At 41.1% G+C, this 27998-nt stretch overlaps 1 protein-coding gene across 2 annotated transcripts; it reads right to left on the bottom strand.

Annotated features, from left to right (window-relative positions):
- Positions 1 to 20: 20 nt before the first annotated feature.
- tti1 (TELO2 interacting protein 1) lies at positions 21 to 27980 on the bottom strand. Of its 2 annotated transcripts, none has more exons than XM_028584063.1 (14): positions 27840 to 27980; positions 26216 to 26955; positions 24621 to 24958; positions 21254 to 21542; positions 20001 to 20178; positions 19517 to 19809; positions 17704 to 18120; positions 16583 to 16742; positions 16103 to 16270; positions 15736 to 15887; positions 15056 to 15196; positions 13987 to 14191; positions 4975 to 5062; positions 21 to 768 (listed from the first exon to the last, which is right to left on the bottom strand). In XM_028584063.1, the coding sequence occupies exons 2-14, from the start codon at positions 26939 to 26941 to the stop codon at positions 552 to 554; spliced, it is 3372 nt and encodes a 1123-aa protein (XP_028439864.1). In that variant the 5' UTR covers positions 26942 to 26955; positions 27840 to 27980; the 3' UTR covers positions 21 to 551. The 2 variants fall into 2 exon arrangements, with proteins under 2 accessions (XP_028439864.1, XP_028439865.1); XM_028584064.1 differs by having other exon boundaries at positions 15736 to 15884.
- Between the last annotated feature and the right edge of the window lie 18 nt (positions 27981 to 27998).

Raw genomic sequence — 27998 nt, 5'->3', positions numbered from 1 at the left:
GAAATGATTTGTAATGTTAGTTAGTATTTTGATGATTATTTTAATTAAAATAGGTCACAAAAAATCTCTTTGTTACCAAGAGGCAAGTTAATCTGTATAAAAGTCCCATGCGTTCAGGTTGAATGATTCAAACCAGCTAGGCGGTTCCAAGTTGGAAAAAGGTATTTCTTAAGAAAATAAAGAGAAAAAAAAGGAATAGCAAACATAACATTTCCATAGAGTATATGTCAGTGCCTTGACATAAGAAAAATGAAATGAAAAACATCAGCACTGTGACTACATGTTTCCTAATGTAGAAGACCTGTCAGAAGTGTTCCTGGTTTCTACACCTGCAGCAGGAGAGTGAACAGCCGTAGAGATGCTTCATTGATATTTTCCCTTTGTACCTTGCTGCTTATCAGAGCTGTGTAGAGCATGAAGGTTATCACAACCTTATCTGATGGCGGGGTTTTTTTTGCACAATTGTCGGATTTTCTTTTAGTAAACAGACTCGTTGGAGTCAGTGGTTCAATTAGCCGTCCATATGAGAAGGGAGTCAATCACATCAATCACTAGTTCATTAGCTGACTGTTGTCAGCAACCGAGCCAAACTCCTCTCTCAGCAGTTTCAGCACGTTGTCTGAGTACTCGTCTCTCGGTCGACCCATTCCGCTCAGCTGTACAGGCTGGAGGTCGGGGTGGGGCGGGATGTAGGACGATGGGCAGTGCAGCTCGTTTAGAGTAAACCAGAAGGCATCCGGATCCACCTGGATTAAGTGTTGGAAAACGCTGTGGAATGAAAGGATACATTGGAAGGAGGATTAGCTATGTGCTATATTTTGGTAAGGTGCATAATATCTATGTTATCAAAAAACACCTTCCTATAATCCAAAGTGACAGACTGAGCAGAACACAGCAGGTTCACTGGCTTTAGTGCACGGTCCTACAGTTTGACTGTAAGCTCATTAACTCAACACTGCCTTTTTCCTATGGAAAGTCAGGTTTTCTGCAGGTTTCACTAAGTCAAATTTAAGACTCTTAAGACCTTTTTGAGACCATTATGAATGAAATTTAAGGCCTATATCACAACCTAAAAAAAAATAAAAATAAATAAAACGTCAGATGTCAGAGTCCAGAAACTTCGTCTGAAACAATTCTCAGATTTTCTCATTGGCATTATAGGACTGGTGTCTTGTCACAGTGTGGAGGACCCAGAACACCTCCGCTCTTAGTGTTGGCTCTGATCCAAAAGCGACACGGCGGTCGCTTACAGGAGTTGTGGAACTGCAGTGCGGGTCTCACCTAGGCAGTGTGGAGGTAGTGCCGGGGCCGGAGCCGCCAGATACTTGGCAGAACTGGCTGATGGCTGTCATTTGCTGGAGACCCTTCACAGCAGTTATACGTTTCTCACTTTTGCATAAGAAGCATTGATTTAACCAAGACCTTTTTCAAGCCAAGTATCGCTAAACTTGCACTTCCCCATAGCTGAAGAATAAAATCTGGGAGCTACAGAGAGAAGTTCAAACACAAGACTTTCACCCCGGAGAGCCGGGATCGCGTCCCGTGTGTGGCGTTTATCAATTTTTTTTTTTATTTATTTATATATTTTTTTTAGGGCTGTCAATCGATTAAAAAAAATTAACTAATTAATTGCACAATTTGCTGTAATTAATCGCGATTAATCGCTTTTTTGAATTGAGACTGAAGCTTGTAATAATGGATATTTAAATGCTAAATCACTTAACTTTGCAAATATGAAGAAAAAAACAAACAAGGAAAGGTTCTGCTAAGTTCAGAATGTTTAATATCTTTCAGAACAACAGCAGCAACAATTTGGCTTATTTAGTCCTGCTGAAGGCTGCTGGAAACGGCTAAAAACTGTCCGACTTGAGAGCAGATTTTTGTCACCGTCCCCGGCTGCTGTCGCCTGCTCTCGTCTACTTTACAGGCGAGGCGCAGTTCATCTCCAACGAGCCGAGAGTTCAGTCGGCGGCAGGGCAGTCAGGACTCACCCGGAAATGGCGAGTGCAATGAGGTGACTAGTCTCAAAATCTGACAAAAATCTTCTAAACTGACCTGTGTTGAGCTGAAATGAAGACAGATTCAGCAACTGCACGGCCTATTTCTCGCTTAAAATGTTTTCAGAAACATGTTTCAGTGAACTATTTTAGTACAATATGAGATCGTATTCTGAACGGCCGCCATGACAGTCTGGCTCTCAATATCCGGAGAAAACAAACCCATGTGACGCGTTCGTCCAATCAGCTGCCGGTTTTCATTACTTGGGCAACAATACAGAGTAATGCCGCCTGCTGTTATGTAGACGTATTACGTTTCTCAGCCGCCACATGAAGTAAACAAACACAGCTGCGTTAATTTCGTTAATTTTTTTTAACGAGTTAAATATAAAAAAATTAACGCAAAAATGTACGCGTTAATTTTGACAGCCCTAATTTTTTTTAATAAAGCCTTCCCCATGTTCTTTTCCTAAACCCAACCGTTTATTGTTTTTTTTACACGCGTGTGACCTTCTCGTGATAGCACGGCACGTTCTCGCGATAAGACGCCACGTGGCGACACTATATACAGCGTAGACATACACGCGGAAATGTGTACAGATCTTTGGACCATTCAAATCCTAAAACTACACTCACATTAGGGCTGTGCAATTAATCGAAATTTAATCGTGATTATGATTTCGGTTCCCAATGATCACAAAAACTGAATAATCGAGAAAAACAATTATTTAGCTCATTACGTTTTGCAAGTAAACTCTTATTTTCTGAATGAAAAAATAAAGTTTAAATAGGACAAGTATTGAGGAAAATTTCACAGTTGTATGTGTTTTTTTACTGTTGATTTATATACATTTTTCCACTGTTTTTTAAGTTCAATAATTACAACATCTTTCCAGAAGTCAACGAGTAATCGTGTTAAATTATCGTGATTTCAATATTGACTGAAATAATCGTGATTATATTTTTTTCCATAATCGAGCAGCCCTAACTCACATCAAAGATGTCCAGGACTCTTTCTAGCCTCATATTCTCATATAGGTTGTATAGACCCATGGACATATCTATTAGAGATGGCCCAATACCATTTTTTGCTTCCCGATACCGATTCCGATACCTGAACTTGTGTATCGCCCGATACCGAGTACCAATCCGATACCAGTGTGTCATATATTTTATTATGTTTTAACAGCTGTATACTACTATCCCTGTATGGATGTGATATTATTTCTATCTTTGTGAAACATGAACAAACACAAACCATGAACGCCACAGAACTTTCTTTTATTGTCCACTTTGACAGTCAGTTATAACAGAAAAAGAACATAAATAATCTATTTTAACATAGATTTTCTTTAGGGCTTTATTACGTGGTATCGGATCGGTGCATTAACTCCAGTACTTCCCGATACTGATACCAGCGTTTTAGGCAGTATCGGAGCCGATACCGATACTGGTATCGGAACATCTCTAATATCTATACCCTGATAAAAGAGAATTTTCTTTTTTTTTCACATGTACACCAGTCCTACTCTAGAATAGATTACTTTTTCAACGACAAACATCTTCTCCCTTCAATAAAATCGGTAGAGTACTCAGCCATTGTAGAGTCTGATCACGCACCCCTCATCCTTGACATTATCATTGCACTTAATTATCCCGCAAGGTCTTCTTAGAGGCTGAACACAGCATTACCTTCGGATTCAAACTTTTGTCAGTACGTATCTAAAGCAATAGAATATTTCCTTTTATTTAATCAGACAGACTCTATATCACCATCCTTATTGTGGGAAACATTAAAAGTTGTACTAAGGGGACAAATAATATAATTTTCAGCATCACGCAACAAAGAAAGAAGGCAAACACAGGAAAAATGTATTGACTCCATCTTGAAAATTGATCATCAGTATTCAAAGACCCCAACACCCGAGCTATACAAAGAAAAATTGAACCTTAAAGCGCAATATGATTTATTGTCTACAGAAAAGATTGAACGAAATCTGTGACGGTCGCGAGCATTTTTTTTTATGAACATGGAGAGAAGGCAGGGTGTCTTCTCGCCCATCAGTTGAAGGGTAAATCTGCATCCAGACTTATACCTACTATTAGGAAAGCGACCTCAAGAAGTAATAATATACCCCCAAGAAATTAACAGCACTTTCAAAAAACATTAATCAGAATTATACTCATCAGAATTTCCTCATGATACCTCTCATATGACAGAATTTTTAGGAAACTTGAATATTCAAACAATTACACAAGACCAAAGCGTAAGCCTGGAAAGACCTCTAGGGGTATTTGGCTGTAAAAGAATATTTTACAGACTAAATGATCAATGGATTAATCTAGGAAACAGTTGGCAGACCAGTCCACAAGTTTGGGGGATTCAAAATTGAATTTAGCCAGAGTGGATTTTGCGGTTATGTCGTACATGAGCACGCACATGCACATGTACGAGGACGCAATACACATTCGTGCAGATATTCTGCTAATCCGCAGTTGATGGCAGTAATGCGGAAAACATAAATATAAACAATTCAGGATTTTAAATTAAAGCTTTATTTCCTTCCTCATAAAAATTGAGGAAGGAAGTGGATTCAATTATTAGGCCTCAATGATACACACAATATGTTTTGGTTAGAAATACTGCATGTACACATGAATTTTGTTTTGTTTCTCCACATGTAAAGAAAATTTGAACTAACTTATATACTGTTGGGTAATTTAATATAGAACAACACAACAGAATATGTTATTGTTTTATTTGTCAAATTGTAATCAGGGATGTAACTATCAACTACAGCAGTCAAATTATTTTATTTTACCTTTATTTAACCAGGAAGAGATTAAAAATCTCTTTTTCAAGAGTGTCCTGGCCAAGCTAAGCAGCAGTACAACCACACATACAGTACATACATGTAGTGAAGAAGAAAAAGCACAATATATAGCATGAAATGGAAGGACTTGGATCAGGGCTCACCTTACGCTGGCCTCTTGCAGTCTGATTGGTTGCCTACAGCTCAGGTAGGGCAGGCAGGCCTCGCAAACAGCATCCAGGTCTGCCTCACCTGAGAAAACCAAGCACAGGACCTTTACTGCATTTGCTCCTCTGTATTGTCTTTTAGAGCATAATTGTAAAATACATACATATTTATTAGCCTTTTATATAATATCAATATGATATAATACATGAAAAATGTAATCACATCTGAAAACAAGTGGCCAATATTAGTATCAACTTCATATACTGTTTCCTAAAATCCACATAATCAAAAGCTCAAGATGTAATCATAGTTCCCAGCATACAGCGCAGCTTGGTGAGATAGTAGATTGGAAAGGGAGGAGGAAGAGAAGATGAAAGAGAGAAAAAAAGAAATGGATCATGACTGGACTTTACCTTTTTCTACAGTAACTCCTAATGAGGTGAGAGAAACTGCTGAGATGGCTGATGAAAGAATTTGCAGTAGGCTGTTTCCACATCTCTGGGTTTCACATAGCCACTCTTTCCCCTTTGAGGTGTGTGTGTGTGTGTGTGTGTGTGTGTGTGTGTGTGTGTGTGTGAAAATGGCTTCCTTTTCCTTTTATACCACCCTTTATCTTTTTTCTTCACTTCCTGCAGTTTTATGTACTCTGACTGACCTACCTGCCTTGATTCTCTCTCCCCCCTTCTTTACCTGTACCTGTCAGAGGCTTGCCAGCAACTGCTCCCTCCATCCACTTGACTTCTTTGCACTCTTTCATCTCCTCTTCCTATCATTCACACACTCTCTCTCTCTCTCGCTCTCTCTCGCTCCATCCTTCCCAGCAGACATTAAGAGATTCCCTAAGCTGCAAACTGGGCTGCCTTTCAAGCCTCATTTCAAAACATGTCTCTCTCCCTCTCTGCTTACTCTATTTGCCAATTTAGCCCACACCCAGCTAGAACCAGGCCTGCTCGCTGTGTGTCAAGAATAAAAGCAGCAGTGCACATTTCAGAGTTAAATGGGATTATTTAGCAACCGCTTTTATCCCTTTTCTTACTCCCTTTCTGGTGCTGCACTCATAGCCTGTAGTCTTTTGTGGAATCGAGGTGCTTGGAGGGAAGCAGAGAGAAGTGAGAAATAAAGAGGAGAGGGCCAGGTGCTGTTAGATTTTGTGGTAAATGAATAAAAGGGTGAAATTGGAACTGAAGCTAGAACTGCGGCTGAAATGTATTATTTGCTTCAGTCAATCTGTGTTTCTGTCTCTCTCTCTCTCTGTGACTGAGGCTTGGTAATTGGCTTGCCGCAGGCATCCCAGAGGTAAGCTGTAGCCAAATCGGTATTCACATGAGTAAGGCTGCAGCCGCTGACTGTTTCTCTCCTGCTCTTTCACATTCTCTCCATCTCCAACTCCAAATCTCTCCCCTTCTGACAGTGTCAAGTGCCAGTAAGAAAAGTCATGCACAAGGATCTTCACTGCATAAAAGCATGCATAAATGGTCAAGAGGTTCAGTTGTTGTTCATATGAAAGCACACATCATCTCAAGCTGATTCTACCAACATAATGACTTTAGTGTACCCCAATGGCCTCCACAGTCAATCAATAGACAGACTGATCTCATCAAGTGGCGTATGTATGACACACTGAATCGTATGCCATTATTGGCGTGTTATCAAGATGCATACTCGTTTTTTAGCGTGTTTATCAACGCTGTTTGGCCTCCATTGACTTTCATTACCTTGTGATCGCGTGCGAATAGACGCCGTAGCGAGTAGTATGAAAGGGCAAAAATCCGCGTAGGGAGGTTGGTCAGAGTGGAGGATGGGTAAAAGACAGGACTTTCACCCATGAGAGCGAGGATCGTGTCCTGCATGTGACTTCATGTCCTGCGTGTTTCCTTTCCACGTTTGTTGTTTTCCTAAACCCAACCAGTTCTTCTTTTCCTAAACCCAACCGTGGCCTCGCGATAACACGTAGCCTCGCGATAACACGCCACGTGGCTTTAGAAAGTGCCACGTGGCGTGTATGTTTATGCTGTGACATTGCAGACTGCCGTCCGCTGTATAGAGCGTAGACATACATACGCGGACAGCTCAAAATGCGTACAGATAACTAAGATAAGTAGGTTTACAAAAAGTCATGATATCACATTGCAATAGAGCACGTTTGGGATGTGGTGGAACCATAGACTGTAAAAAATAATGGATATAGCAGCCATTGGTTTGTGTTGTGGATTAAGGTGGATTATAAAACATCAGAGAAACCAGCAGTGGTGGTAGTTTAATTTATAATAAAAAAGTTTTTTATAAACTATGTGTTTTTGTGTGCAAAAATCTTAATTTGTAAAGTAACTAATCCTGTCAAATTAATGTAGAGTAAAAAGTACAATATTTCTCTCTGAAGTGTAGTGGAGTAGAAGTTGAAAGTGGCATGAAAAGAAAAGACTCAAGTACAGTACAAGTTACTTAAATTTATACTTAAGTACAGTATTTGAGTAAATATACTTAGTTCCATTTCCACCACTGAACCCCAGACATCACTACATACTGTAGGACAAGTATGAGGACGGACGGACAGAGGAAGTGCATCCTAACATTGTTGTTGGTGCACCAAAGAGAAGAATAAAAAGATGGACAGAAATACTGAGTAATTACTCAAAAAGGTCCTATAACCAATAAGTAGGCTATATTTAAAAAAAAAAAAAAAAACATTTCAGTCATGATTGTTTTTTTTTTCTGATTTTGTTTGCAATACGGTCTTAATATCATAGTGAGAACTAGGGGTGGGAAAAATAATCGATTCTTAGATGCATCACGATTCTCTCTAAAACGATTTGATTATCGATTCTGATAAGTTAATGTTTTTTTAAATTTTTTTTTATTAAATGATAAAGATTTTTATTTAAGTTACTGTCTCCAGTCCAGACAAGTACAAATCAGAAAACAGAGTGACTGAAAGAGGATGGGATAATGGACAACAACTTTGAGTTTTGGCAAAAGTGCAGAAGGTGACTTTCACAAGCATGTTTAAGGCTTAAGCATGGAATGACTACAAAATAAAAACCTCATTAGATAAAACATTTCATTAAAGGTGCCCTGCCATACAAAACTGTTGTTACTTGCAATATGTTAGGTCCATATATGTTTGTGTTATGTTGTGAATGTGAAAATAAACTGCTACCTCCTTTGTCAGCTCTAGCCACTGAAAAGAAATAAGCAGAGAAATCAGGACAATTACAAAAGTTGGTCAGTCTGACATCATATTGCCTGAGCTCATTACTATTCATTAGCTCGCCCAGTTGGGCTGGGTAAAGGATTCTGACAGCCAGGCTCTCATTGGCTAGCTGTTAGCCAATCAGATTCAAACAGCTTAGCTTGTTGAATATTAATGAGAACCAGCAGAAATCAAGCTGAGTCTTCCTGTAGGCTTTCTATACCACGCTAGAATGGCTTGAAACAAGGTAACCAAGGCATTTTTTCCACAAAAAATGTTACAGAGTCCATGGTAGAACTTCAGACATTACCACAAAGTAATGAAATACATGTGGCAGGGCACCTTTAAAACTTGTGTGTGACAAATACTGTCAAATCTAAGCTTTGTCTAGCTACTTTGTCTAGGAAGTGATTAGCAAACTCTGAGTAGCAAACTCAGATTTATATGTATATTTTTTAAAATCACGCATGGAAATGTACATAAAAAAAAAAATTGTTGCATCGAGATGCATCAATAATCAGTTTAGAATTGAATTGTTGGCCTCTGAATCGGAATCGAATCGAATCGTGAGGTGTCAAGAGATTCCCACCCCTAGTGAGAACCCAGTACGGCATATCAAACCAAACTGGGAGCTGAATGTGTCATTACACCCCTAATGGTGTAGCTTTGGCTGCAGAGACAGGTTTATTTTTTCTCTTTTATGGGAGCCTGGGAGAGAAAAAACAGGCAAATCAGTATCAAAACCAACACTTAGAGCTGCTGCTTTCAACGAGTTGACAGAGACTGAAGATATGTTGAATGAGTACACTGGATGTTGAATGTGCGTTTTGTGGACTTGGAGAAGGCTTACGACCATGTCCTCCAGGGAGCCCTGTGACAGGATACTGTGGGAGTATGGGGTACCAGGGTCATTGCTATGAGCCATCCTGTCCTTATATAACCAGAGGGAGAGCTGAGTCCGTAGTCTCAGCCCGAAAACCACATTTTCAGTGGGTGTTGGACTCCACTAGGTTCTGCCACTGACTCTGTTTGTGATTTACATGGGTAGGATCTCACGGCCTTATTGGAGATCTTTTCACTAAAATCTGTGAAAGACGAAAACATTTGCTTAATTTGTGAATTGGAAACCAAAACAATGGGAAAAGAAATGAGGCTAAAAAGCTCCATAGGGCTAAGAGGAACTGCAGAGTTTGATGATAAATGTACAGTATGTGGGTTCATCACTACGAGTGACATTATACATAGACATTTGACCCATTGTTAATTAAAAAAATATTGATTGGTGCAGCTTCAGGAACATGTTTTGAACCTGTAGAATAAGTCTTAAATTGAAATACCTGTCGCAAGCCTGGCATGTTGCCATGGTTACACACTTTTTAAGGTAAATGTGAGAACAGTTATTTAACTTAAACTAAGATTCTTTATGTGTTTTAAATTAGTACCAACGAGGAACATGCTAATTGATCTGACTTATTTTGAAGTCAAACAGCCTATGTCACATTTTCTCATTTTATTGGAGACAGGAACAGATGGCTTGTCTACTGGTGCACTTGATGGCTTTTCTCACCTTTTCTTTGCACCTCACTTAGATGCTCAAGAAGTGAAAGCACTGCCACTGACAGAAGAGCACGGTGTGGTGAGTGGTTGCAAAAGTGTACTGCTGCCAATTCTTCCTGCTTAAGTGAGCATTTATTCCATGACTAAACCAAATAACAGAGCATACCGGAACATAAGGACAAGCCAACATTATTAACAGTTTTTACACACTTATATGCAGGATGTATCTTGTGTACATGAACTAAGTGTGGGATTATTAAGTATATTAATTCAGATTATTGGTAAATGCAGTGTCTGAATATTTGTTTGCCTATATTTCTATATGCAGGTCTCATTATACTTAGTGTAATGTTTGTTTGTTGTGTGAGAGTAAGATTCAACGTTGTTTTATATTTTCCACAAATAAAATAGCCATCTCTGTTGAATCAGAATTTTACTGAGATTTCATAGAGATTGCACATCTTTCCTGCTGCAGGACGAGACTGATTACTGCCATTTACAGTAAAGAGTTGTATTGTGATGACAACAGTTCAGAATATGCTTCACGTAACAGATAGACAGAGCACACACCCACAGGCTGCTGTTTGCACTATAAATGGCATTTCATACATTTTCATAAATCAAATTTCTTTAAGAAAAATCTATCTATTTCTACACGTTTCCCCATTCATGCCCAATTTGGAATTCGCCATGCAATGCAGTGCTGACACTACTAACTCTACTGTTGGCCGGGGAGCGCTGCACACAGTCCTGGTACCTCTGTGACACATGGTGTCACCAGCCGCTAACTTTTCATCTGTCAGTGATGAGCTTCAGCAGGAGGGTGTAACGTGTGAGGTTCAAGCTATCACCAAGTTCTATACCCCACTATTAAGGTAACCAGACTGGATATACCACTACTCAAAATCAAATCCTAGGTTTTTGCAGTAGTGGACAGAACCTTATCGTCTGTGCCACCCCCTAAAATCATAAAACCGGGTTCTCAGATTTTTTCATTTTATAAATCTGAATTACAGCCATTTTTTACTTTAAAAACAAGAACAATGAGCCCTTTGAATCAGACCTGTGTTCTATGAACTGATTTATCGCCGTTACCCCACCAATCACTTTTTGCATACTCCCTGTGCTTGGCAAGGAGAAGTGATTATGATTACAACTTAATGAATACAAATGATTTGTATCACTGATTGCAACCACCACTTCTTACTGTAGGTGGTGAGCATGCTATTTTCATTATGTAGTTTGAAAAAACACTTATCCACTCAAACCGAGGGGGGGCAGACACCATCACCTCATTTAAGAATAAACTGAAAACTCTCCTCTTTGATAACGCTTATAGTTAAGAAGTGAGGAGTTGCAGCGTCCGCCTAACCCGGCCCACCTGCTTCTCTTCGTAGTCATCAGATTTATGATCATATAATCAATAATATAGTGTGAGTAGAGGGAGGCAGGCCAGTACAGCCTCTCATCAATGTTTTCATTTGTTTCCTTTTATACGCATCCTGTCCCAGAACTGCTTGTTACTAACCTAGCTCTGGGGAGTTTACTCCCCGGAGTCCTTATGTTATGCATAGCTCTGCGAAGAAGAATTCCCTTCAACGCCCGGCCGCGTCCTGCTGCGTCTGCTGCACCCACCCATGCTCTGCGGTGCCACGTTTCATCCCGCAACGTCCTGCTGTGACATGAACTACAACGACTACCTTCAAAGTCACTGTTCCACTATCTTTAATGCGACTATTATCGCCATCACGCCCCCAACCGGCCCCGTCAGACACCGCCTACCAAGAGTCTGGGTCTGCAGAGGTTTCTTCCTAAAAAGGGAGTTTTTCCTTGCCACTGTCGCAATAGCCACTGCTAATGCTTGCTCTTGAGGGAATTACTGTAATTGTTGGGGCTTTGTAAATTATAGAGTGTGGTCTAGACCTACTCTATCTGTAAAGTGTCTCGAGATAACTCTGTTATGATTTGATACTATAAATAAAATTGAATTGAATTGAAACCTGCAGTGCACACATAAGTAAAGACACCAAAACAGAGATGAAAAGAAGTCCCACAGTGCATTAAGATGCTCTTAGTTCCAGTATAAGTACTGTGCTTGCAGCAACTTGAACCCAGTATGACTGTGACAGGGACGTCATCACGGCTTAATGAACATAATGATGGATGAAAAAATTAGACAAGCAGCTCATAATTATAGCATTGGTAACACACTGGAAATGAGCCCCCAGGCCACTATATATGCACATTTTTAGATACGATACCGAAGATCTGCTTGTGCAAAATGCTGCTGCTTGCTTTTTAACAAATACATCTAGACGTGCACACATCACTTCCGTTCTCTACACCCTACATTGGCTCCCTGTTCGTTTTAGAATTCATTTTAAGATTTTATTGTTTGTTTTCAATGCCTTAAATGGCCTGGCCCCGGAATATTTGTCCGAGATTTTAACCCTGCGTGAGCACAACCGGTCTTCAAATCAACTGGTTTTACAAGTCCCAAGGTCAAGGTATAAACGGTGGGGTGATCCGGCTTTTGCAGTTGCTGCCCCGAGACTCTGGAACAAGTTACTCCCTGATATTCGCACTATTACAGATGTAGCTCTTTTTAGATCCAAACTCAAAACCTATTGGTTTATAATGGCTTTTAATACATAGTAGTGGTGTGACAATTTCCCTCTTCTCCTCCTGTTTCTATGTAACCTTTTCTGATTTTACTGTTTTCTATGTTTCATTCTTTTTATTGTATGATATGTTGTTTTATTCTTCTGTTCCTGATGTAAAGCACCTTGGATAACTGCTGGTTGCTGTAAAGTGCTATATAAATAAATGTTGATTGATTGATTGATTGATATGCTAAGCACTGTTAAAAAAATAAATAAAATAAAAACATTTCATTTTTGAGTTATTCAATTATAAATGTCCTCCTTTGTTGTAGCTTCTTGGTTTGCTGATTGCTGTGCAGATATAACAGTGTTTCTTGCTTGATTGTGGTGAAATGGAGCTTGAGGGAGAACAGTTGATTGCAGTGGTTATCGTGAGTGCAGTTAGAGGATTTAGCAGTATCCTGTTGGCTCAGTTAGCTATGGTCTGTATGTTCAAAGTCATCTTTAAAACATGTTGAATTCAAGCACTGCCACAGCCCCAAGGCCTTTTTAATCAAAACATTCCATTGAGTATTGTGTGATTTTAAGTATGAGTGGAAATGGCAAAAACATTTTGCATACTGCAGTGCATGGGATGGGCTGGGATGTTAACAAAGGAAGGTAAATAAAACAATACTGATTAAATGTGAATAAAAAAAATGAAAGTGGGTTGACTGTCATGAAACCCACTGCCTAATCGCAAATACAAGAGAGTGACATACACCAAAAATAAACTTTAGGTGATGGCATTGATAAATAGATAGACTGCATCTTAAGTTATCCCAATCCAATTTTTAAATGTAACACTGGATAATGTCTTTAGATCTTCAAAACCAAGCAGGAACACTGAGATACACTAATTCCTGATATGGAATTTTCACTGTTGTACAAGACTGCCATCTGGTGGTAAAAGAAGTCACTATGTTCCGTTTGTGTTCCGTAATTTCCCTTTGGGCAGAGCTGGGCAAATGGTTTCCCCCTGATCCAGTCTTTATGCTAAGCTTGGCTAACCATATCCTGACTCCAGCTCTGTACTTGATACACAAACATAAAATAACCCTTGATCTTCCCATCTCACATACATACTTACATACATACATATATATATATACACATACATATATATACATACATACATACATACATATATATATATATATATATATATATATATATATATATATATATATATATATATATATATATATATACACACATATATATATATATATATATATATATATATATATATATATACATATACACACAATAAAATGAATTTGCATGAACCTTAACATGTGCAGTCTGTCTGTCTGTCTGTCTGTCTGTCTGCCTGTCTGTTTCTTTGTAATGATTTTGAATGAATTCATCAGAGCCCTCATTATACAAGATATGTAATATTACATATTAGGATGTTGAGGATCCTCAATATGTTCTTGCTTAAATAGACATAATGTTGCACCAACCTTCATTAAGAAACCAGTCAAGTGTTCTATGTCCACGTTTTACCTGGTATGATCATTGTTATAATGTGGATTATACCATGTACAATCATAAAGGATGAAAATGTATGTTGTGTCTTGGGAAAGCTGTGTGTTGTTGTGTTTCTCCTCTCTTACCCAGGTCCAGTCTGTGGCACAGTGAGCCCAGCCCCTGCAGCACAGCCAGCTGCACTTTGTAGGCTAGGGTGTGCGTGTAGACGGGTCCGGCCTTGACGCTGATCGGAGCCTGCCGTACCAGCGAGGAGCATAGCTTGGGCAGAACCTCTTTAGATACCCTCCTCCTCAGGAAGTCACCACATGTTTCACCCAGCGTACACAGCACCTGGCAGAGAGACTCAGCATGTAAAGTATGTACACAGCAAGTTGTTAAAATGTAATAAAATGTCCCTTTAATGTGTCGTTCATTAAGAAATTCGGAAATTAAGAAACAAGTGACGCAATATTATCCCCTGGATAAACCATAGTATTGACAAAACCTAGGCTGATGGCCATAGTACAGTTTGACAGCAGCAGTGCTGAGTGACTAAATGACAATTTACAAACCAGTTATGTCTGATTTTATTAATGCATCAGGGAAAATATGAAACAAAAGATACACAAATAGTCAAACTAAAGACAGGTTTTGACAAGTAGACTAATTTACAGTGACAGTAGAATCAATTGACACCTGTACTTTGAGAAACTATCACAAATAACTGTGATGTTCACTCATCAGGGAACAAGGGAGAGGGCCATTTTCATCCTCTGATTCTCTGAAATAGTTTGAAAAGTCAGCTCTGGGAAGACAATCCCCAAAAAATTTACAGATTTTCCTGTCTTGTTAGTTTATTAAAATGTTTTTTTTTCACAGAATTAAAAACAAGAAGATAGCCTGCCAAAAGTAACCATCTTAGATATTTTATAACGGACTAAACTACACTTACAGTACATGTCAATACATGTTATTTTAATTTAGCCAAAAATGCACTGTTCAGTTTCTGCACATTATGCACATATAGTACATAATGTGTAATGTGAAACTACACTACTTATCTAATAAACTTTTCATGTACTTCATCACAATATCAAGCTGCAGATGTTACTGAATGATCCACCGACAGATTCAATAAGCAATTTTCAGGAAAAGGCAATGTTAACAGTTATTACTACAACAAATTAAATGGAAAGACAGACTTGTTTTACGTACCCTGAAGGCTTGGAGTACTGCTAAAGGGTCATCAGCGGTGAGTCTTTGTAGGAGGGCGGGCCAGCAGCGATGGGCCATAGGGAGCAATTCATTTTCCTGTTCACTCAGTACACACACGCACAGCTCCAGCACGTCCAATACCTTGGACAAAGACATGCAGTGAGGTTAATGTGGTTTCTAGTTGTCAGCAGGCCATTGGTTGTTAATATCATGGTAACAAAGCCTCTACAGTAGCTCAGAGTTAGCCTGGGGTGGCTAACCTGTCTGGACTAAAATTTGTCAGCCTGACTGCACTATGACTAACTAAAAGACTATAACTAAAGACCTGGCATGTGTTTGTGCTCCACTTAGAACTCTTTGGAACATGCCTCTTGCCAAGTCTCCGATTTTGGATAGGGTGACATGGAGCTGTGCTAGCTCACTTGTGTGTGTTGTGAATTACAGGTGTTTCAGCTGATATGAGGTTGCACATTTTCTATTGGCTCTTCATGATGGTATCATGGGTGACTAGAATATTTGTAACACCAATACAAAGCCATCAGTGTAGAGACAAAACAAATTTCTTTCTACGGTATCTATGCATTTAAAAATGGGTTCCTGTACAATGGTGAACAATCCTCACTAGGATTATTATCATCAAAACCAACGTTTCCCTTCACACTACATCCCAAAGACAGTACCTTGAGTCGTATTCTGAGACTAGGATCACTCAGCAGATGAATGGAGCGCTCCATAACATCTTTAGTGATGCTGAGGTGGGAGGGAAGCTCCGCTTTTACATCAGGACCCCCAATATCTTCAACATCCTCACACTCCTGGGGAGGAGGGACTTCTGGAGAGACAGTGATAGTCAGACAGATGAAGAATGATTGATCAACTCAACAAACAACCAATGTTGTTGTTGTTGGCTTTTTTATATTTCATACTATGGTTATTCACAATACTGATAAGTTTCATCTGATATAACCTCTACAACAATATGAAACCTATACTACAGTGGAATATAATTTCCTGTTTATGCCTCATACAGACACCATTCTGTATTACCAAGGTCTTCATTGCTGTCCTCCTCTATTCCAATGCCCTCTGCTAGCTCTTTCTGTATGCGGTGATCCAGCAGGAATTGGCGAATGTTAAGGATTTCGTCGTGAGGGGAGGTCTGGTCGGGTCTGGCAGACTTACTGGTCCGACAACACCTGGAGGGAAACCACCTCGCTAAAGGAAAAACAACAGCAGCAGCAGATTAGGTTAATGATGCAGCAGTGTGGTGTGTGTGACGCAAAAGTGGTAATACGCAAGATCTTTTGCTTTATTTTGTATTTCACTACTTCACAGAGATCACCTGGAAATGATCCTTAAATGTTTTTGACTATAACTGAATTGAATGCTTAGACAAAGTGTGGTAGAGTGGGATGGTACGGTACAGTATGGTAGAGTCACATAAGCAATACACTTAATTTGTCCCTTGTGCTATTTTAACCCTCACCACATGTGATAAATGAGTTGACACCACTTTCTAAATCTCACCCAGTGCCTTCATGAGCGCGTGCAGCACAGAGCAGAAGAGAGCAGCTGTGTGGTCGTAGCTGAGATCTAGAGCCATCAGCACATCCTGAACCATGTCCCCGACCAGAGGCAGCAGGCTGCAGTCAGAGTGAGTCAACATCACTGTCAACACCCGTGGAGCCTGGCCAACAAGACGGGAATATAATGAAATACATGTTTGGGTCCTAGCAAACCCATTTACATTATTCACCAGGGTGATAAACCACACAGGTGTGAACTCGTGGCTTGGACTAGTGTCAAACTTGAGTCAGGAAACTCATTAACTTGAAACAAAATGAACTTCAACACCAATGACGTGTGATCTAATCATGTGACTTCAGCCTTTTGACTTGGAATGTTTAGTTTAGTATAGGACTTGAACTTGACTCTGGGATCAAAACTTGAGACTTACTTGTGACTTGCAAAACAATGTCCCATCTCTAGTACCCCATAAATGTGGGCATAATTTAATTGTATAAACTGCTATGACTGTGGGTTCACTGTTTATTGTAAGCACCTACGTTACTACGCCACTTTATTCATTTGCATTGCTGAACAGATTAGTCAATAATCAACATAAAATGAATCACCAGAATTCTGATAGTTGATCAATTGTTTGGGTCATTTATCAAGCAAAAATTCCAAATATTCACTGTTTTGTAAAGTGATTTTCTTTTGCGTTTTGGACATTTAGTCAGACAAAACAAAGAATCTGCAGATGTCCCCTTGGGCTCTGAGAACTTATGATGAAATTCTATTGAGTAAATGAGTAATGACATAATTGTCGAAAGAGAAGTTGATAATGAAAATAGTTTCCGCCCTATTAAGATGTGCAACCATATCTGCTCATGAAACGTCCAAATGTTTTTTGATAAAACTATAAACTCCACTTACCATACTTTTCTAACAATTTCCTCTTATATTTTTACTTTAAAAGGGTGATAAGATCTTGTTGCCTCAAATAACTGAACTCTCTTCTGGCACACAAGCGTTTTTTTCTTAAATTCTCCTTCTCCTTGCCTCTCTTTCCTTCATTCTTGTTCTTCCTCCTTTATCTAGTGCTACTGTGCATTCCTCATCATGACAAACTGTGTGAATGTTACCTGAGGATGCTGACTGAGCCTCTGCAGGTTAAGTGATATGTCATTGAGCAGGTAGTCAGAGTTCTCATTGATCAGCTCCTTCAGGGAGGGGTAGCCACAGGAAATACTGATGTCCCACATAGAGCCCAGCGCTGCCTGGCTGACCAGCAGTGTCTCCTCTCCGGCTTTCTCCAGTACGGGGTACAGTGATGTCATCAACATGGGCCGGAAGTCCCGCCCCAGTGCCTGAGCAAAGCAAGCGATGCCCTCGAGTTGGATACACAGCTGCCAGATGTTACTGTTGAGCTGGTGGATTGCAGAGGTTGGCGATGAGGAAGACACGGTGCCAAATGACGAAGGAATCAGTTGGAGAGAGTTTGCTTTAGTGTTGCCAACATTACTGTTGGGTATGGAGAGGAGTCTGGATGGGCTGAGCAGCTACAGAAAGACAAAAGACAAATCTCATTATCATACATCATATAGTTTTTCTAGTACAATACTAGAATATAGGTCCATATGAAGATAAGTTTACATGTTAACACATGAACAGACAGTTGCATTCAAACCTGAATGTGCAAGGGGACATCTTGATTTTTTTTAGGAGAAAAACAAATTGAAGAGGAGATGAAACTAGAAACCCTACACACTGTGGATAATTTTTACTTCAGAGTGTTTCTGCAGGTAGGCCTCCATCAAGTAAGAATAATAAATCTTTCCTGATGAAGCTATACTGACTGAAATACAGATTCATGTCAATGCTCTTATGAGAAAATAAAGTTCAGTTTAGAAGATTACGTTTCCCATTTCTAGTGTGATGCAGTTTGCTAATTGTAAAGTGAAGTGTTAAGTCACAAGGAAAACATTTCTTCCAAAAGTCTTATGGGTACCCTGTGGAAGTTTTGACCACTAGTAACCCTGTGGAGCAATGTTTTTGAGAGTGGGTCCTTGTTTTGTTAGCATATCCTGCATGCACGAAAGGACACAGCATGAATGAGAATTTTTAGTGGTAGAAAAAGCGCTAGCAAACAGTATAGGTGTCAACGTTTTTCCAAGGTTTTCTCTATAAATATTTTATGAAGAAGGATATGCATTCAACATTTTATTAGGTCTCAACACAATGTGTTTTGGTAAAAAACAGCAAATGTAAGCAAACAAACCTTCCATGTGGTATCTTTCATTTTACAAAGAAAACTCCACAGGGTTGAGAAGCACATCAGATGGCCAAAACCAAATAATATCACCACACTCCAACATTGACTACAATTCATCATAAAAATAGTTTACACTAATGGCTGTTCAAGACCCCAACTCATGACAGAGTTTTGAATTGACTTTCCTGTACACAATGAATGTAGCTCACATCAGTGATCAGTTACCCTGCTGTACCAGTACAGAGTAAAGATAGTGCCTGTGCTAATGTTTCCCACAAAATCATCTGTCAACATTGTCAGATGACAGATGAGTAGTTTCTACCATGTTTATATCTATTCAATATTCCGTTAATGAATGTAATTTGACTTTGGGGAGGATGCTGCAACAGTCTCTACAATGGCTAAACCTTCCCTCTAACTAGTGTATATTTCTGGGCTTAGAATCCTATTCATTTGGTGACGTGCCTCTGGACACATATTTTAGCTTTATATTTTTTTCAAATAGCAAAGTATCACTTCTTCATTCAGAATATCATTCCATGAAGGGTAAGGTCATCTATTAAACATGATGATCATTCCCAGAGAGCTTGCTGATGAGTAAATTTAGCTGATGATGCCGCAATATTCATAGCCCTTAAAACAATCCATTGACAATCCATTGATTCAGAACAAACTATCCTCACCTGCTGGTCCTGTCGGTCTCTATCTGTCTCCTCACTGACAGTTGTCAAGTGCCAGTTGTTCGGACTGGTGTATTCCTCTATGACAGACACCACTGCAACTTTAAGGTCTTCCTGGGTGGCAGAGCGTCCCCAAACTTGAGTCTCCAAACCCTGACACTCTTTTGCCACGGCGATGCCTGCGGCACCCCTGACAATCTCATTTAGCACCATGGCAGCCTGCTTTCTGTATGTTGAAGACTGTTGGTACAGATCCAGGAAGTGATCGGTCAGCAGGTAAATGTTGCCGTAGTAACCTAAAGATAGACAGAGGGAAAGTTACTCAAACTAAATGTCAAATGTAAACCTTTAGGCAAAAGATTCAGCCAGCTTTAATCCATTATGTATAGTATCAGTATGAGCCAACTGACATTAGTCTACACAGTTGAAAGATAAAAAAAAAAGTACTGTAGATCCATTTGATACAGCCTAAAAACAGCACTCATACCTAATGTTTGACAGATTTCCATGAGCACAGAAAAGATCTTCTCATCTGTGAAGTAGAGAAAATGCTTCCTCTGTATGTGAGCAGTGTAGGAATCATGGGTGCACGAGCTTGTCTCTAAGGTAGCAGTGTAACTCCTTTCCTCCACAATACGAACATCCATCACATCCAGCTCCAGCACCTGTAAAAAGGCACACAGCAGTGTTTGTTGTTGTTTTTTTAAAGCAATTTAACTCCACTTGTCAACTACTAAAATGCTTAAAGGTCCCATAGTATTCTCATTTTCAGATTCATGTGTATTTTGGTTTCTATAAGAACATGTTTACATGCTTTAACATAAAAAAAACCCCACATTTTTCTCATAAAATATAACTGTGTATCTGCCTGAAAAGCCCCGTTTTAGCACCTGTCTCTTTAAGCCCCCCTCCCGAAAAAGTCCAGTCTGCTCTGATTGGTCAGCATTTCTGGGTTTTCGACATCTGCGCTCTTGGAGTTTCTGTACCGTCATTGCAGCCGGGGAATTACTTTAACATCCCTGTAGCTGCACTTACCTATATATAATATAGGCACAGTTGCAGAATACGGGCTGTGAGCAATTCTCTGTGAATTGAGCCTTTTGATGCTTTCACAGTATTTATATAGCACCAGGTTTAAAAAAGAAATGGAAATTTCACTTTTTACAATGTGGGACCTTTAAATCCCGTATGTTTTAAAAAGTTATATTCTATAATTAGCTTATCAACATTAACTGTTAATTTAATGATACTAGTCGGTGTACAACATTCTATTTAAACTGTTTTTTGGTGCAGGTTTAGTACGGAATACACAATAAATCTCATCTACAAAATATACATACAGAGATGTATTGCAGGTTTGTGATACTAAACTAGTTTATACAAGAAATGAAGGCCTCTAGTTTCACAGCGGTATACTGGTAGTAACAGAGCAGCAGTGTGTGTTCTCCTGTTCGTGCTGGCACACATTGCCAGGCTGTGGGTTGCGACCCTGATGTGGGATTGGTAGCTAGTTTATTATTTTATTGTCAAGCTTTACAGCTAAACTTAGTGATGAAGTTTAAGATTTCACCTGAGATGGCTGGTAAAGGGACAACCTGAGGTTGCTGTTTTTTTTTACTTCCGTACCGTATAAATATGTATTTAATAATTCATTAATTTGGTTTACTTATCTTGAAGCTATGTTTGACCCTGATTCCCATCCAAAAAAGTATAGTTTGACACAATGGCAGCTAACATCACCTGCATCAAGGCTTTGGAAATCCTCTCGAGATGTGCAGCCGAGTTAAGTATCACGGAGACCAGCGGTCCCAGGACTTTCAAATAACCCAGAAACACATTAAGGACAAACAGCTTCTTCTGGTCATCAGAGGTCCTCATCAGTCTGGGCAGGGAGGTGGCCAAAGAGTAGAGATTCTCTGAAAGCACGTCAGTGAAGGTCTGAGCACTTCTGCTGCCTTCACTGGTAATATCACTGCTGCTGCTACAGCTCTGATTCCTCTGTGATACCTTCCTGAGAACAACTTCACACCTAGAGGAGAGGAGAGAAGTAACATTAACATAAATGTTATCAAGTAGTAGTAGTAGTAGGCTTTAATATGTTTACCTCACCAAAAATGTAGGGCTGGGTACCGAATTCTATACTTTTTAGTCACCGACCGAATTGCCTCTAAAGTATTGAGTATCGAATACCCAATTTCAATATGGCACAGCCCGAAGAAGCAACATGGCAACGCCCTCTCCATCCCATGGGCCCACCACCTGTGGGAGGAACCGCTGGGGTCGGGTGCGCTGCTAAACGGGTGGCAGTGAAGATCAGGGGCCTCGACGGACCAGACCCGGGCAGCAGACGCTGGCTCTGGGGACGTGGAACGTCACCTCTCTGTGGGGGAAGGAGCCGGAACTGGTGCGGGAGGTGGAGCGTTACCGGTTAGATCTGGTGGGGCTTACCTCTGAGCATTGTCTCGGTTCTGGAACCATACTCCTGGATAGGGGTTGGACTCTTCTTCTCCGGAGTTGCCCAGGGTGTGAGGCGCCGGGCGGGTGCGGGGATACTCACAAGCCCCCGGCTGAGCGCCGCTGCGTTGGAGTTTACCCCGGTGGACGAGAGAGTTTACCCCGGTGGACCCTTCTTGGAGACCTTGACTGGAGTCCTGCATGGGGCTCCAGTGGGGGACTCCATTGTTCTGCTGGGGGACTTCAACGCGCACGTGGGTCATGGATTGTCTATAACAAACACCATGTTCGAACATATGGATGCTCATAAGTGTACTTGGTACCAGAGCACCCTAGGCCAAAGGTCATTGATCGATTTTATAATCATTTCATCTGATCTGAGGCCGTATGTTTTGGACACTCGGGTGAAGAGAGGGGCGGAGCTGTCAACTGATCACCATCTGGTGGTGAGTTGGGTCAGGGGGTGGGGGAAGACTCTGGACAGACCTGGTAAGCCCAAACGGGTAGTGCGGGTAAATTGGGAACGTCTGGAGGAGGCCCCTGTCCGACAGACTTTCAACTCACACCTCCGGCGGAGCTTTTTGTGCATCCCTGTGGAGGCTGGGGGCATTGAACCCAAGTGGACAATGTTCAAAGTTTCCATTGCTGAAGCTGCAGCGAGGAGCTGTGGTCTTAGGGTCTTAGGTGCCTCAAGGGGCGGTAACCCACGAACACCGTGGTGGACACCGGTGGTCAGGGAAGCCGTCCGACTGAAGAAGGAGTCTTTCCGGGATATGTTATCCCAGAGGACTCCGGAGGCGGTTGCATGGTACCGAAGGGCCCGAAGGGCTGCAGCCTCTGAAAGAGGCAAAGCAGCGGGTGTGGGAGAAGTTTGGAGAAGACATGGAGAAGGACTTTCGGTCGGCACCAAGGTGCTTCTGGAAAACTGTTCGCCACCTCAGGAGGGGGAAGCGGGGAACCATCCAAGCTGTGTACAGTAAGGATGGGACACTGTTGATCTCAACTGAGGAGGTAATAGGGCGGTGGAAGGAGCACTTTGAGGAACTCCTGAATCCGACTAATACGCCCTCTATGTTAGAGGCAGAGCTGGAGGATGATGGGGGATCATTGTCAATTTCCCAGGTGGAAGTCACTAATGTAGTCAAACAACTCCACAGTGGCAAAGCCCCTGGGATCGATGAGATCCGTCCAGAAATGCTCAAGGCTCTGGGTGTGGAGGGGCTGTCCTGGTTGACACGCCTCTTCAACATTGCGTGGAAGTCTGGGACAGTGCCAAAGGAGTGGCAGACCGGGGTGGTGGTTCCCCTTTTTAAAAAGGGGGACCAGAGGGTGTGTGCCAATTACAGGGGTATCACACTTCTCCGCCTCCCTGGTAAAGTCTACTCCAAGGTGCTGGAAAGGAGGGTTCGGCCGATAGTCGAACCTCAGATTGAAGAGGAACAATGCGGATTCCGTCCTGGTCGTGGAACAACGGACCAACTCTTCACTCTCGCAAGGATCCTGGAGGTAGCCTGGGAGTATGCCCAACCGGTCTACATGTGTTTTGTGGATCTGGAAAAGGCGTATGACCGGGTCCCCCGGGAGATACTGTGGGAGGTGCTGCGGGAGTATGGGGTGAGGGGTCTCTTCTCAGGGCCATCCGATCTCTGTACGACCAAAGTGAGAGCTGTGTCCGGGTTCTCGGCAGTAAGTCGGACTCGTTTCAGGTGAGGGTTGGCCTCCGCCAGGGCTGCGCTTTGTCACCAATCCTGTTTGTAGCATTTATGGACAGGATATCGAGGCGTAGTCGGGGTGGGGAGGGGTTGCGGTTCGGTGGGCTGGGGATCTCATCGCTGCTCTTTGCAGATGATGTGGTCCTGATCCAGCAATCACTGGATCGGTTCGCAGCCGAGTGTGAAGCGGTTGGGATGAGGATCAGCACCTCTAAATCTGAGGCCATGGTTCTCAGCAGGAAACTGATGGAGTGCCTACTCCAGGTAGGGAATGAGTCCTTACCCCAAGTGAAGGAGTTCAAGTACCTTGGGGTTTTGTTCGCGAGTGAGGGGACAATGGAGCGGGAGATTGGTCGGAGAATCGGCGCAGCGGGTGCGGTATTATATTCAATTTATCGCACCCTTGTGACGAAAAGAGAGCTGAGCCAGAAGGCAAAGCTCTTGATCTACCGGTCAGTTTTCGTTCCTACCCTCACCTATGGTCATGAAGGCTGGGTCATGACCAAAAGAACGAGATCCAGGGTACAAGTTTGGGGTCCCCTGCTGGAGTTGCTCCCCCCGCGACCCGACACCGGATAAGCGGATGAAGAAGATGAGAAGAGAGAATTTCAATACCTAAGGAGTAAATCTCTTCAGCGTCAGTGAGCCAATAAGCATGCAGCATGCTTCTAACAAGATCTAATCATTTTTGTTATTGGCTGTCTAATGTTACACGTTGCAGAGGCAGGCAGAAACATTTTTTCAGACTGGGCTCACAAAAATAAATAAAAAGATTTGTGATGTAATTTGTTATGTTGTAATTTATTTTTGTTTGTTTTGTTGTTTTTTTAAAATTGGTATTGAATAAAGTCTTGTTTAGGAACTGGTATCAAAGTCATGGTATTGGTATCGAATATTTTTGAATGATACCCAGCCCTACAAAAATGGTAAACAAATCAAACCTCTTTCTGACTCTGGGCTCCTCGTCGTTGACTGCCCCCACCAGTGCTTCCAGTAGCGGTCCCACACACTCTCCCAGTGACTGGCTACACCTGGCCAGCAGGTGGTCATCCAGCTCCACCATCTCTAGTCTAACCCTCCAGTGCTGGTGAGCCGAGGTGCAGGAGATGATCTTCTTCAGGAGCACTGACAGTTTCCCCGCTGTGCTCTTCACCCAGTCTTGTGTCCGATGGACCATCAGCTGTTCGATTCTCCCCAGGTCTGGTGAGGGAGTCTTCAAGGGCTTACTGGCCTGAAGTTGGCCATCTTCCATGACAAGCCCCACAGTCCTGGACCAAACCTGAATGACAATTCAAGTGGAATAAGATGATTGTGTGGCATAAAGAAATCTTACATTTGTACGAGGGTATAATCATTTTTTTCCCCTGTCCAAATAAGGGTAGATGTTTTCTTTGTGCTCTTTTATGTATAGTGGTTATTACCTTGCAGCTACAACCTGTTATTCTACCATATTAGAGTTTTGGTGGCATGGAGGAGTCAACACAAATCTATACAGATCTGTATACTCTCTGTAAATTTGGCAAGGCATGATGGACTCTTTTCTTCTTCTGCAGTTTTCAGTTTACCAGGACAAATTCAGGTTAACGTAATAAAGAAACACACAAAGGTTTAAATCAACTGATACAAGGACGCTTTCTGTAAACATATGTCATGAATTACAATCAATAACTGCATTATGTTATGTTATATGAGTCAGTGTGGAAAAGCCTCTAAAACAGCATATAGACTATCAAGGGACACTGAGTTTCCACAGTTATATTATTGTACAATTTACAGTGAATTTATAATATAAAGTGTGATGATCAACAGAACATTTTACTGACAAAAACATAAATCTATCTTTTGGGCTGTGGGTTCAAACAAAGAGCAATTTGAAGACGCCACCTTGTGATGGGCATTATTCACTATTTTATAGCCTACATTATTAATAGGGAAATAATAATAAGGGAAATAATAAACACATTCATTGATAATAATTAAGGTTGCAACTAGTAATTATTTCCATTATGGGTTCATCTGCAGATTATCTTCTTGATTAATCAATTCACTGTTATCAGAAAATAGTGGAAAATGTCCATCACAAACTCAGACATTCAATTTAGAATAAATGTAAGACACAGAAAGGCAGCAAATGTTCATATTTAAGAAGCTGAAACGATCATTGGCATTTTTGCTTGAAAATGGACTTAAAGGGACAAAAACTTAACTGTCAAAATAGTAGCAGATTCATTTTCTGACAATTGACCAAAAGGTTATTCCACTAATCGTTGCAGCTCTAAAAAGAATCCTTAGTTGCAGTTTTAATAATACATAATAATACTTACTAAAAAACTAATTTTGTAGTGAAATATCCATGTTTACTAAATGTGAAATGCAGTCAAAATACACACAGTGTAACACCGGACTAAATCAACAGACATCACCAGTAATGCAATGAAAAGCTTGCAAAAAGTTGCAGTTAAAATATATTAAGCATGGCTCTAACTGTCCTGCATCATCACACCAGGGAATATAAATTAACACAGAGATATGGTACCTTGATGGCCCTGACTGTGACTGCATGGCCTTGTCTCAGATCTCCTGTAATGGTCCTGGCTACAGCCACAGTGATCCCAGGTAGGAATGAAGCCATGGTGCTGCCTATAGCACATCTCTCCTCTGAGGATGGGACGACATGCTCCTGAGTGCAGTCACACTGCAGAGTCAAAGCCTGCAGGCACTTCAACGATGCTGCCTGTACATCTCTGGATTTCTCCTTCTCTCCTAAAGCCAGCAGGAGTGATATGGCAGCTCCCAGTCCGGGCAGCATAATTGGTTCAAAGAGTTTGAAGACTATATCACCATAAGCAGCATGAAGCAGGGCATCCAAGCACCTCAGAACAGCCAATTTCAGCTCCTCTGATGTATCTGCAGCTTTCCCAGGGTCGGTTGGAGAGCACAGGCAGAGGCAAAGCTCTGAGAGGAGGTCACGGAGGGTCTCCCAGCTCTGGACACAAGTGTTCTCCAGGACGTGGCTCATGGCCTCAGCCACAGCCTGCACCAGTTTGTCCTTCTTAGGCCCGGGGACTTTAAGGACAAAACGAAGAGGGAAGAGGACGTACTCTTGGAGCTGCTGCAACGTGGCATCATTGACTTCTTTTAACTGGGCGCTCAGCGTCTCCACGTTGGTCACAGTGGGCGCTCGGGTGAGGAGGACACAGGCCGGGCGCAGGTAGGCAAATGCGATTTTTGGATCACTGATCTGAGCCATGATTGGAGGCATGACAGCAGGGGTCACTTTAATGAGGGGGTGTGGAAAGAGAAATGGGATATGGGAACACAAGATAAAGAAAAGTCATGATTTTCAGGTACTGTAAAAGAAACTGAAATTAATAAAATATAAATAAAATAATTTACATTTTGACTTTGAGATTTAATTTGTAATTTGTAGTTGGCCAGTAAAATTTACAGTAAATCTCTTATTTTTCACCTCTGGATGTTCTTTAATGTTCTTTTAGAAACCTACAATATTGACCCAGTAGGATGAATGATTTTCTGATCCAATGGTATTACAATCTTTTAACACAAGAAAATAAACTGTATACTGTATCTTCTCTGAATGTTGACACTTCCCTCTATGGTCATGGTACTATCCTCTGGCCATTTATTACTAATGAAGTAACACTGAGCCAGGGTTGCTTTACTCCTGCAGCCTCCAAAATGTTGGCAAAGTTGAAAGAGGGAGTCCATGGTAATGTACATAACTGCATGTCAGCATTATTGGTTGTGATATATCTGCTGTATGATGAATCATGCACAAGGTGAAGAAGCTGATGGGATTACATTTCATTGGAATTGTATCTCGTACGATTTCATGTGACTGAAAAAGATGATTGAATGATTGATGATGTTTTGTTTTTATCTGAGACAATCTGAGGCTCTCTGGTTGTACCAACCAGTATTAAGTTAACTAACGTCACTATATGTGCATTGTGCAATGCTGTTTTGAGGACTTCATAATTATTAACCAGATGCCCACTGTGACAAAGTTGAAACTTTATTTAAATTAAGAAAAAGATACAAAGTTGGTATGCATTAGCAGAACACCATCGATGACAGCATCCAGCATGCTGAAGCTGCACTACGGTAACGTTACTAGCGTCAACAAACAGGTAGCCTACCTTCACATTAGTAGTATTAAGTGGACCCACTGCTCGGGGTAATAAGCCCATAGAAGAGGTTTAATTTTAAATAGAACAATTATAACATCACACACTGATGAAGTTACTGAGTCTTGCTCAAGGTAACGTCATGATTCTGCGTCGAAGGCGCATGTTTGA

The sequence above is a fragment of the Perca flavescens genome, chromosome 7 (assembly GCF_004354835.1).
Source record: "Perca flavescens isolate YP-PL-M2 chromosome 7, PFLA_1.0, whole genome shotgun sequence".
Classification (NCBI taxonomy): Eukaryota; Metazoa; Chordata; class Actinopteri; order Perciformes; family Percidae; genus Perca; species Perca flavescens.
This window is presented reverse-complemented; position numbering and strand designations above follow the sequence as displayed.

What these genes read in the sequence shown, in the direction of transcription:
- tti1 (XM_028584063.1), bottom strand. Translation starts at nt 26,941, where the DNA reads ATGCCTCCAATCATGGCTCAGATCAGTGATCCAAAAATCGCATTTGCC. An exon ending in GAGCCCAGAGTCAGAAAGAG is followed by an intron (nt 21,543 to 24,620) that starts GTTTGATTTGTT and finishes CCTCTCCTCTAG; the next exon opens with GTGTGAAGTTGTTCTCAGGA. An exon ending in GGCTCAGTCAGCATCCTCAG is followed by an intron (nt 16,743 to 17,703) that starts GTAACATTCACA and finishes CTTGTTGGCCAG; the next exon opens with GCTCCACGGGTGTTGACAGT.